Source organism: Plectrocnemia conspersa, unplaced genomic scaffold (genome assembly GCF_051122295.1).
Source record: "Plectrocnemia conspersa isolate PC_06_02 unplaced genomic scaffold, ASM5112229v1 ptg000008l, whole genome shotgun sequence".
In the NCBI taxonomy this organism is placed as follows: domain Eukaryota; kingdom Metazoa; phylum Arthropoda; class Insecta; order Trichoptera; family Polycentropodidae; genus Plectrocnemia; species Plectrocnemia conspersa.
Window position 1 is genome coordinate 3,194,654 of NW_028277172.1, and position 12,870 is coordinate 3,207,523.

General features: G+C 30.1%; 1 protein-coding gene across 1 annotated transcript in view; it reads left to right on the forward strand.

Moving 5' to 3' along the window:
* The window catches only part of LOC148232710 (zinc finger protein rotund-like), a 56,835-nt gene extending 48,639 nt beyond the window's left edge, over positions 1 to 8,196 (forward strand). The window contains exon 3 of the mRNA XM_088190439.1: positions 6,759 to 8,196. Within this exon, the coding sequence (XP_088046565.1) occupies positions 6,759 to 7,871 (1,113 nt within the window). The 3' untranslated portion in view covers positions 7,872 to 8,196. The remainder of the gene's footprint in view (positions 1 to 6,758) is intronic.
* The last annotated feature ends 4,674 nt before the right edge of the window (positions 8,197 to 12,870 follow it).

Consider the following 12,870-nt stretch of genomic DNA (forward strand, 5'->3'; position numbering starts at 1 on the left):
AATTATCAGGTTCAATTACTGTATTTTCGGTAAAAAATTTTATTTAAAGAAACTTTACATAAATTACATAAAAATATCTTGTGTCTATACTACCCATGGCATTATTACCCTTTCTTTGACCATTATTATTTTGAAGGGTTAAAATGAATTGAATAATTTTACAAAAATAATATTAAAACGTTTTCAATCGAAATAATAAATGATACATTTTTTAAATAATTATAAATAGTAGCATTTTTAGCTAGGATTTTGAAAAACACCGTAACAGTCAAAGGGCTAAAACTATAATTTAATAAAAAAAAACAGCAAATGGGTGGCGCATTTAAAAGTTTATTATTATGTCTTATTTTCATAATCATATATTAATTATTTACAAAAATATTTTATAAATAAATTTAAAAATATTTTTTTACAATAAACACCCAAATCCGTGTGTAACGTATCTTACAATTCTAGGATCAGCTGACTAAAACACATAAGTCAAAAATGACAAATTTATAGGAGAGACAAAAAAACTTTTTGAAATTGAAAAATTGAAAAATAAATTTTGAAAAAATGTTTCTTTTTCAATTAATGAAAAAAATGTCATTTTTTGACTTATGTGTTTTAATCCGCCGACCTATAAAAGTCGTGAGTCAAAATAATAAATATGTATTTTACTTTTATTTATTTTATTGGACTACACATTTAAAAATATAATTATAATTTAATTTCGCAGCAACTTATTTTATAAAATACAATAATATTATTTATTATCATGCAACATAACTATGACGTTAAGGCATTATTTAAAAAAATACTGGGTAGCGCATTTAAAACTAGCCCCAAATTCAATTTTTTTCCTCTCTTTTAAATCATAAAAAATATTTGCTATGCATTTTTTTGAATATTTTTCAAATCTTACAAAAGGTATTTAATTTTTTTATTAGATCACTATTAGTAAAAAAAACTATTAAAGCATGCTGTAAAAATAAGTATCATATTTTTTTTAAATGGGCGGCGCATTTAAAAATAGCTTATTTAATTTTATTCTAAAAAAATATTACGTATTTTAGTATGTTTTTAAAATAGTTTTGAAATTAATATTTATTATCATGCGACAGTATTTAAAAAAACTGCTTGGCAAATTCAAAAGTAACACCAAATTTTTTTTTAAATTATAAAATTTGGTATGCCTACTTTTTAATATTTTTAAATCTTGCATTTAAAAATAGCCCCATTATTTATTTATTTTTAACATAAAAAAATATTTTTATGTATGTACATTCATATGTATATATTTCAGCATATTTTCTTAAATAAATTTTAAATTATTATTGATTAATATGTGACATAATCATCAAGTTAAGCCATTATTTTTAAAAATAAAACTGCGTTGCGCATTCAAAAGTAGCCCGAAATTCATTTTTTTTAATTATAAAAAATATTTGGTATGCATTCTTTTTAGTATTTTTTTAATATTACATCATATTTTTTTAAATGAGCGGCGCATTTAAAAGCAGCCCCGTTATAAGAATATTTTTCATTAATTTTATTCTATATAATTTTGAATTTTTTTTTAAGAAAACCAAAAAAATGTATATAAAATACAACAATATTATTCTCGTGTGTCATACTCGTTGTATTCATGCATTATTAAATAAAAAATTGAGTTTAATTTTTATGGATAATGAAAATATTTGAGGAATATACTTACTCTCAGAATAGTATTGAAAAGCTTTATTTAATTACTTCTAGTATTAAAAAAACACCTAGATCTGTGTCACAATAATCACAAGTAAATTAATAAAATATTTAATTTATTAATTAATAAAATATTTCATTTTTACTACATATTTATTTATATATTGTTACATAGCGCCTGTTTTTTTAAAATACAATAATATAATTGCTATTTGACAATAAAACATGGTGATTAACTTAAATTTTTATAATATATTTTTTAGAGTAAGGTTCCAAATTTTTTTAATTTATCTAAAACTATTATTAAAAATAAAATTATTATACAGTATTCAAGAGCCATCTATCGTACATTTTAAAAATCAAATAATTTCAACACATAAAAAATATTATATTAATATTTCTATTATCAAACATCTAATGTGATCCAAACTAAAAACTGACAAATTATATTATTATTATTAATTTAATGAATAATAATATTTTCCTAATTATATAATTTAATTCATACAGAAACTATTCTTATGCTTATGAAAACATGCATAAATATTTTTATTAGTAGTTATTCTTAATAAAATGTTTCGGTGTTATTCAACAACTATGCGGCGCACGTGTAACGTTTATCATATATGCGATTTTCACTATTTTTTCTACATACGTTTTCACAATGAATTGAATTTTCTCAAATCCAGTATTTTGACTACATCCATCGCATATCACGGTGTAGTAAAGTCCTCTTGTCCATCATCAGGACGAGGGTCACTCCCGTGTCGCGAGGGTCAGCCGAAGAGATTACACCTTTAAACTTTCCGGCTCTTTTCCCGAGACTTCAGAGATTTATCCCCCTCCTAATCTCCATTTACCCCCTCCACTTCGCTACAAATTTGACAAGCGAGGCACCTGCTTCCCTTCTCCTTTTCGTCGAGACACTTCATTCTAATTGATTGTCACGGCCAAGCGTCTTTATTGAACTCGGAATTGTATGTTACTCGGCGAATGCGGCGCAATCGACACGTTTTCGTGTCTAGAGAGCAGTAAAAATAATTGTGTTGTTCAATGTTTTATGGCGCACTTTATAAAACCGATTGCGGTTTGTTTTTTTCAAGAACGAAACAGCTTTTTGTCAGTTAGGCACACCGGTAATTTGCTTAAACGGTACGCGTTTCACCAACTCGATTTGTTCGGCGGTGTAAAGCTACACGTTTTACTTGTTATTTTAAACATTTTTTGAATCACGATTCGCCTTTTTTTACTTATGCATATACTATACTACTCAAATGAGCTGCACTTGACTTATTTAATAACATACTTCGATGTTCTGTATGAGAAAAAAAAACAAAGCTAAGAAAAAAAATTTAAGTTATCAAGCGGAATTGTAATTATAACATAATTATAATTTTATGGTGTATAAGTAGAATTTAAACCCACGGTACTTATATTGATAAGCAATGAGAAACTGTTTGAAACATTGCTTTAGTTTAATCCTGTTCTTTGTATAAAAATTAAACGAAAAATAGGATAAGATTGAAACGTGATAAAAAATAAATTACCACAATTGATCTATGATAGTTTGCAGTTATACATATCTAATTATCATGTAAATAGAAAATGTATGAACTAGTAATAGAAATGGTGCTTTTATTTTTAATGTGTATTTTTAACAAGCACAACATTACTATTTTTTTGCAAGAATCATAATTATTAATATTTTCGTATCCGTTGCAAAATCGACAGATAATACATAAAACTACTATGAATCAACAAGAAAATTAAATTGCAAATAAAATTTAATTATAATACCTAATTTATATTCAAAAGTTTGACTTTAAACCTTAATATGAATAAAGTAAAGCACTTGTACAGTTTGATATATAAGGGTGCATTAACAAAATAAACATCCAAATTCATATATAATGTCATAAAATTAGTTGTCAATCTTTGGGTTCATGAGCTGATTACATACAGTAATTGTTAATATCAAGATCGCTCTTCACGTGGCGTGCGATCATAATACAATATGGTGCGTCGTCGTTCTTTGTACATTTATTAATAATTTTTAATTTGATATTATTTATTTATTAGATTTGTCGGCAATTGTTATGTTGCATACATTTTAAAATATTATTCTTAGATTAAAAATTGATCTATAGATTATATAATTTAATAACATACTACCTTATTTTTTAATATACAAATATTCTCATGTATCATAATTGATTGCGATTGTCTTGATTATAAAATATAACCATTTTTGAGTTAGGATTATTAAGATAAATATATTTTTAATATGAAGCTAAAAACAAAAGTTTTCATACAAAAACCCTCGCCGTTATTATTTATCACATAATCGTATTTTTAACTCTTTCGTAAATTCTTTTGTTCTGTAATTATTATATTTTTTCAACATAAGCAAAACAAAAATATTATTTTATATTGTTTCGTAAATAAATTTAAAATGACTAGATTTGAATAAAATACCTTACAAAAATTATTTAAAATATTGGGATGTTTAGATCTTATATTATAATAAATAAAAAAAGCTTATTGGCGCATTTAAAAGTAGCCCTAATGTACGAAATATGAGATAATATTTGAATTTAACTACGAATAATATATAAAATTTACAGCAAATTTATACTACACACTTATGTATTATTCGCCGGATACATAATGTTCTATACTCATTAACCCTTTATAGTCCAGTGTTTTTAATAAGTGTTGCCACAAGTCCAAACCATTTTGAATGAATATATTATATTCAATTAAATAATTTAATGCTCATTGAATATAATTTAAAAACTATTTCTTTTATATTATATGAAATAAATACTATTTTGGCATAATTAAATTATATTTATTTATTACTTTTTTTATTATTAAAATTTACTATTTTTAATTGAATTGAATTTAATTAATATTAATTCAATAAATGTACTATGTGTAATAAAAATTGTTCTATTAATTTATTATTTTATTATATTATATAGAGATATTTATATAATAAATTAAATATTTCAAATACATTTTTTTTAGTTTTTTGATTTATTTTATTTTTAATAATATTAATTTTAAGATATAATTTTAAATATCTAGATTTGAGAAAAAAATCTCCCAACCATAATTATTTAAAAGGATTAGGATTTTAAGATACGTGATAAAAAATCTGTTTCTATTTAAATAGAATTAATAATATTGTACAAAAATCATGGGATAAAATATATAGTAAAAAACATTCTTTTCCTCGATTAATACTTGTATATCCAAGGGGTATAAAACTAGTTTATTTATAATTTACATATTTTTTATACAGTAGGTACTCTACTTTATACTGAAATATTTATGATATTTTTTTTGTTATATGTTATACTAGAATTTAACATATATTTGTACACATGATTGCTAAAGGCCAAATTGATTGTTGTGTATCATTCATTCGCGTGATGAACTTTTTGATCGCCATCTAAGATAAGATGTCTTGTGTTGATTGATGGGTATCACAGAGCATTCCTTCTGCAGGTGGGTCCTGGAGGCGTAGGTGGTGGAGCTAATAACAGTGTCGGTGGTGGTGGTGGTGGTGGTGGTGGTGGTGGTGGCGGAGGTGGTGGTGGTGATAGGAGAGGAAGAAAAAAGCATATATCCACTTCCCCGGCTGATTATCGCACGCCCAGAGGCGCCGGCGATCCGCTAGAATGGGGAATGTTGGAATCGTCAGATCACGAGGTGATCCAATGTCCAAATTTGGAACAAAACACTTTCAGTAGTGGATCATGAAGCACACAATAGATTAGCTTTTAGTTCCTTTTTGTATCATCGCACCATTATTGTATTCTAGTGCTTTTACATTTCATTCATTTTTTACCGTGTTACTCTTTTAAGTTTGCATCATCATTGTTCGGCTTCTTTTATGTAGATTGTATGTGTCCAAAATTGAAATGCCGCGCGAATCACGAGGCAATCATGTTTTGATGTGTTTATTTTCTTTTTTTTACGTTCTACTTGTATAACATGAAAATGGATGACCAGTTATGCACGAACTACCCGAGTTGGCTCAGTAATTTACATTCTTCTGGTCAAACGTTTTCTACGCTCTTTTGTGTGTAATCCATTTTTGTGGTATAGATGCAAGCATGCAGCTTTTTTGATAAATGTTTAAAATGCCTAAAGTAGTGATTAATGTGTAATTGAACCTCTAGGGTCCGCGCAGCTCATTAACTCCATTAATCTGCATGATTCGACCAGGTGTATGCGCGAGATAACAAACAAAATAGTTTTGTAGGAGTAGCTTGTTTTGAGTTAGCTATTATAATTGCTCGGAATCATAGTTTTATATTCGCTAAGGGAATGATATAGTTAAACTTAGCCACATATATGTATTTCTCGTTTTTATATTACGTACAGCTTAATAATTAATACGATTTGATTGAGAACAACATTTAGATCAAACGCATGTTTTATATAAAAATATTTTTAAAAAAATACTGCGCCGCTGAGTTATTATTATGTTATAATACAGCTCTTCCGACCTTAGTCAATACGAGTAACTCCATTCGTTGCTTATCAGCGAAACGCGTTCTGAATATTCGATACAAAATAGACAGCGAAAGTATTTTTGTCATTTTTGACTGACTACCACGTGACCGCTTTCTTAATTAGATTCGTTTTAAAAACACAAAAGCGTGTCTGACATCTGAAGATGTCTTCTTTGTGGATTTGTCCGTTGTTCTTTTGGTAATGAGCGCCGAAATTGCCAGACGGTATTGAGTTAGACCTTGGCTTCTAATGGCTATCAGCAGCCATCAACTTTTGGTCGTTAATGACTTTGACCCCTGCGATTGTGTACGTAGCGTTCTGTGTAATATTGCGCTCTCAGATAAAACAAACAGGAGTCGCGGAGGAAGGAAGTCCATTCCTCGGTCGACTGCTCAAGTCCATTGTCGGCGATGCTAGACGAATCGCCCAGAATCTTTGCCTCGAAACAATGATGAACCAGAAAGCTTCCTGTTTAGATTTGTTTTAGTCGATAACGTCCGCCTATTCTTATTCTACATGAGACTAATCTGTGTGCTTTTTCTTTTCAGGTGTTTGGTTCGAAAGCCGACTTGCAGCTGCACACCCAGGTCCATCTTCGCGAGGCCAAACCGTACAAGTGCAGCCAGTGCACTAAGGCGTTCGCCAACTCCAGCTACCTGTCGCAGCACACTAGAATCCATCTCGGCATCAAACCGTACCGATGCGAGATATGCCAGCGCAAGTTCACTCAACTATCGCATCTGCAGCAGCACATCCGCACCCACACGGGTGACAAACCGTACAAATGTCGCCACCCTGGATGTCAAAAGGCGTTCTCTCAACTGTCGAACCTGCAGTCTCATTCGCGCTGCCATCAAACGGACAAACCGTACAAATGTAACTCATGTTACAAGTGCTTCTCAGACGAGCCGAGCCTACTGGAGCACATACCCAAGCACAAAGAGTCGAAGCATTTAAAAACGCACATCTGCCAATACTGCGGCAAGAGCTACACCCAAGAGACGTATTTAAGTAAGCATATGCAGAAGCATGCCGAGAGGGCTGATAGAAGACCCCCGATAGCCGGCTTAGGGCCTGGACGCGGACCGGCTCCGTTCCCAGATCATCCGTACTGGCCCAAGATCAGCCCCGATTCAGCAGCTCATTTATCAGAAGCTATGCAAGAGAGCGGAGGCTTCGGACAACAAGGAGGTCACGACGGTAACGACGAGGGAGAGAACGATCATCTGCAAGCGCATCACAGAGCCTTGTTTGAGCATCATAGACTGAATGGTGGTGATTTAGGTAATAGCGAAGAAGGTACCAGGCAAGCTTTACATCTGAACGGTCAAGGCTCTGCACCCGTGCCCACTTCTGGGTACGATATAGCCTTATCCAAAGCTAGTGCTGCGGCCAACTCAGCGTTTACTCCAATAAATTCTATGGCTCCTCATTTGGGAGGGCTGGCTCACGCCCAGTTGGGACAGAGGCCCTATTTGTACGACTCACTAGGGTTCCAGCAAGGGAAGCAGCCGCCTCTAACAGCGCCGGGATCGACATCTTTCCCAAATCAGCTAATATCACTACATCAAATCAGGAATTACGCTCATCAGCCAACGGCCAATCTACTATCGCCGGACCATCTTTTGCCTCATTCTCTAGCCGTCAAGGATAAGCAGTAGTGTACGTTTCTGCAGCTGGCAAAAGCTCGTTAACTATTCCACAACATTTAAAAAAAATCTTGTGTAAATATGTGATTTTGAAAAAGCAAAAATGTTGTGGAGTGTTTTGTAATCTTAAATTTTTTGACAATTTTTTTGGAATTTACAACTCATTCAAACAATTGTGATGTATGCAATAATGTAATAATGTACGAAGATGAATGGATTTAAAATCTTTTCATATAGACTCACAGAGTATTGTTCCTACTTAACGCTACTTAAAAGATACACAACTTTTTTATAGTATAATTTATGTACCCAAGAATACTTAATTACAACTCCAAAATCTGATCTCTATATAAATAAAAAAAATACTGTATTAACACCACCTGACGAGGTTTTACCGTTTAAGATTTTATTATTACTATATTTATTTCCTTATATCAGTATTATTTGAAGTGATCAGTGAATACAGATAAGTGATAGTTTTATATTGATTTTGTTTCTAAATTTTTCTGGTAATAATGCTCCCATTATAATGTATATTTTTAAAATCTGCATATTTTGGATGGATTTTATAAAAAAGCTGAATACTACAAAAAAAAACTCGGTCTATATGAAAGACGGCAATAAGCCTGAAAATGTTGTATAATAAGTAAGGCTCAACACAGTCCATGGATTTACAAGACTAGGTCTAAAGTATAATTATTGGCTCTATATTTTGAGACTAGGTATTATTAATACTTGTGAGGGTTCGTCAAATTGGGAGCATTCGATATGCGATAGCGTTGTGAAATATTTTCTATTAGTTTATCTTTAAAATTATTAATAAAAAATCCAATTAATAATTATCTCTTGATGGTAAGAATAATTGAATATTTAATTATGTAGTAAATAAATCAACGAATAATAAATTATGATGTTCTCTTTTGGACTTCACGTATATATTATGTATTTTAAAAATCAAAATATCTAAAATGTCCTTTCGTACACGTTCTATTTTCATGTCATTCGGGGATGTACATATTATATTTGTAGTAAAAAAATGGATTGTGAAACTCGCTGATGGTGAATTACTTTCAATAAGTTGAATTTTGACACTCACGTATTAGACTAGGCATCGTCGTTCTCTAAAATCGTATCACCATAATTTGTACATATTGATATTGTGTTATATTTGTAAAATCCCTTGTTGACGTTGATCATTCTTCCAAGTGGAAAGGACATTTTTATCTTTCTTTTTTTAAAATTCAATCATTTTCTTTTAGAATAATAAATCATGTGATCAGTTTCTATATTAAATACATACGAGGAGAGAATGATTTTCGCAAAAAAATTATTAACGTGTAGTATCTGTATAGATAGATCTGTATTTCAATGTTAGGTAATTTATGGTACTTATATACATACATAATAAAAGATATTTCAGACTTACCATATATGTGATATATTTGTCAATATTATATAATATACAATATATAAATATATATGTAATTGATAATTCTACCGAAAAGCACTATCGATACGACGTCTGGTAAACATTTTATAACTCAATTTTTTTACATAATCACACGCTTATTGATTTTTTTGACGTCATTAAATGTACAAAATTTCCGTTGAATCGAATGTAACTTGTACAAAGATATTGTTTAACGTTTCTTTTATTAAAAAATCGTTAATTTTTAAATGCCTAGTACCTGCTGCGTTGTAAATTTATTATTAAAAAAACGGTACGTAAATTGTTACTTTTTTTTCGATGTAAATAAAACTCGTTGACTCGTCAGTTGTTTACGTTTATTCGGTTAAAGATCATTGTGTAATTGTTTGTCGGTATGAAGTTCAAATTTGTGATATGAAGACGACGGTGTGAGGCATCGTGAACAAAATTGATCGTTTAGCGATCGGTGACGATATGAGAAAGTTTTTACTACGACTGGATAAACTTTTTGTATACACATAAAATTTCTTTGTATTAATTTTGTACGTCTTAATATGTTTATATATATAAATATGAAAATGGTTTACGATTTTTAAGTAGAAATTGTGATATAAAGTAGAATCATATGTATATGTTAACATTTTTATTTTTTCATTGGTTACGTAAACAATATGATATTTTTGGATGATTTACACGTACTTTATGATTTATATATATATATATTTTTTAGTTGTTACATAAACGACGGTGCTTATTATAATCGAACTTTGTTTTAAAATGTTGTGATTTTCTACTATTGACGGTTTATTTAAACAACATTTATAAACAGACCTGATTATGTTTAAAACCAATCGTTTATTCTTAGTACTTATGAATGAAATTTTAAATCAGTTTCTTACCATGACTAAAAGTGCATTTACGAATATGAATTGCAATCTCCCGACATGAATTCGATGCATATGTATATAGTACATATTCATAAATGATTTTCAGCGTATGTTTTATATTAATTCTTATTTAATTTGATGATACATTATACTGAACACGATAGATAGTCATCTTTTACTGTGTAAATATGATTAAGGTTTAAACTCGATTATGTCGGGCCTTCGTATGATGAGTGGTCATCATATTGACATCGCATCAAAATGCCATTATTATATAATTATTGTTTTTAAATAATGTTTAAGTAATGATAATTTTTTTGTTAATTTTCTTGATAATTTTTTTTTTTGGACTACATTGTACATAAATTTATATAAAAAGTGAATGAACGACTTGTTTTATTTAGGAAAATATTTACTTGTTTAAACAAATTGTTCATATGCAATATTTGATAGATTTTTAACGAATGCTATTATATCATGTGTGTATGCGTGCAGACACGCGATTATTATTATAACTTTTTTTTATAATAACCACGTGTCCGAGCGTGCATACGTGTACTGTGAAAAAGAAACTATGCCTTTTCAATTTTAAGGAACGAATGAAACGTTTTCTATTTTCAATTTCTCATTATGGAAGAGGCAAATTTAAAATGTGTACGATACAAAAATTAAGAATAAAAGAAAGAGATAAAAATTATGTTTGTATTTCATTTTATCCCAAAAATTACACATTTTTAATATAAGAGTGGATCTTTTTGAAATGCCCTCAATAGATAAGAAAATATATTAATCATTGATTATGTTTTTAATGAAGGAGACCGATAAGATCGACATAGAAAGAAAGAATAAACAGTCTCTAAGTTGCTGACACTATGACAACGCTATTCCAGTCCACAGGCAAGTTGTCCAGTTAGGTTATCATCACCAAATAACAAAAAAATATTTAACAAATCGTTTATATCTTCAGATGCTGTTTTGCTTCCCTTCAATAATTAATAACACACAAAGGAATACAAAAGAGGAAGAAAATGCGAAGGATATACCAAATTCTTGAATATGCAATACAAGGAGAGTCCAGATATTTATCTTATTGTAGGAAAAGAAGATAATATGGAGCGATTAGTTATATTTAGTTTAAAGAAGTAGATACCGAATAAGATGGTCTAATCAAATCAGGTTTGAAGAAGATTATAACCATTGATTAACATTCGACGACAACATAAAAGAGAATTGGACAATTTATAATCATATGATAAGTTAGTATAATATTAAGTAGACGTTGTAAATACTGATTTTTAAAAAGCCTTCAAAAAAATGTATTAATGGTTATTTGTAAGAAAATTGTCAATCTTTGGTTGCTCAGGTGTGTGATTTGAGCAATCGTAGACATGGTTGTCGAAAGAATATTTCACCCCTTAGGGAGTTTTTCAAGATTCTAACGTAAGCTCTCTACGACAAAAATACGACAGTTACAAATATTAGTTTTATTTTGTATGACGATGATTTAAAATTGTATAGATGCAGATTATTTCACTCCACAAAGTGATTTAGATTCTCTATGGAGATGGGCTTCTATCAACCATCTGACCTTTAGGCCGGTTTCACACGTGCCGGGTGGATTTGCTCGGCACCGGGCTGGCGTCGTGTAGTGGGGGTGGTGTTGTATGGGCAGCATCGGGCCGGCGCCAGATGGATTCGTCCGGCACGTCTGAAATGGTCAGTACTAGCTCATACAACACCACCCCCACTATACGGCGCTGGCCCGGTGCCGGGCGAATCCATCCGGCACGTGTGAAACCGGCCTTAGTGTCGAAAAGTGCCATACTGTGTCACTTTAGTGACCTCGTTCGTCATTTGATTATTCTTACTATCTTAATGAAAACGTTTTGCCTAGATAAACTTTCACTAAAGATGTCAGAACCATTTTTAAGAACAAGTAGACATTCTCTCTACACGAAAACGACGTTTTCGAAAATCTTCCAAGATGCTCAGCTTCAGGGACGTCATTTCAGCTTCAGAAAATTCAATTTTCTAGTTCACAACTGTCAGTTGAAAAATGTATGAAAAAACATTTTTACCCACTTCAATATTTTATTTGACATAAGCAGCATACAAATAGACGTTTCATGCATGTCAAATATTAGTTTAGAGGAGTATATAATTTCACTAGTAGAAATATACATCTACCTGTGTTTCTGTATTTTCATTGGTAATATACATTCGTTACAACACATATACTAATAAAAATATTTGTAGCAATCTTTACACTTAAATTGTCAAGATGTTACTCTTTAACTTAAGATGAGAAGCTTTTCCTATAATAATCCTCACAAATCAAATTTTTTTACACATTTTGGTGATGTACACTCAGTATACATAGTCAAATATTTTAATAATTGGTGCATTGTGTCTGTTATATATTCGTTTATATTGATTTTGCCAGTGCTATCGCAAAAAATATAGTCTTCTAATATATAGAAATTAAAAAAATAACATACTAAACAATTAACATCAAAAAAATATATTTAAAAACCAAGTTTCTTCCGTGCGAAGCAAATAATCCGAATTATTTAATTGACAGATTATCAAGTTTATTCTGTAAATAGCTAGTTTTAATAAAAGGTGTCATTTTTTTATGCTAACAAAATAGTTTTAAATGTATTGCCATCTCTTGATAAAACTTTCAATCTTTATT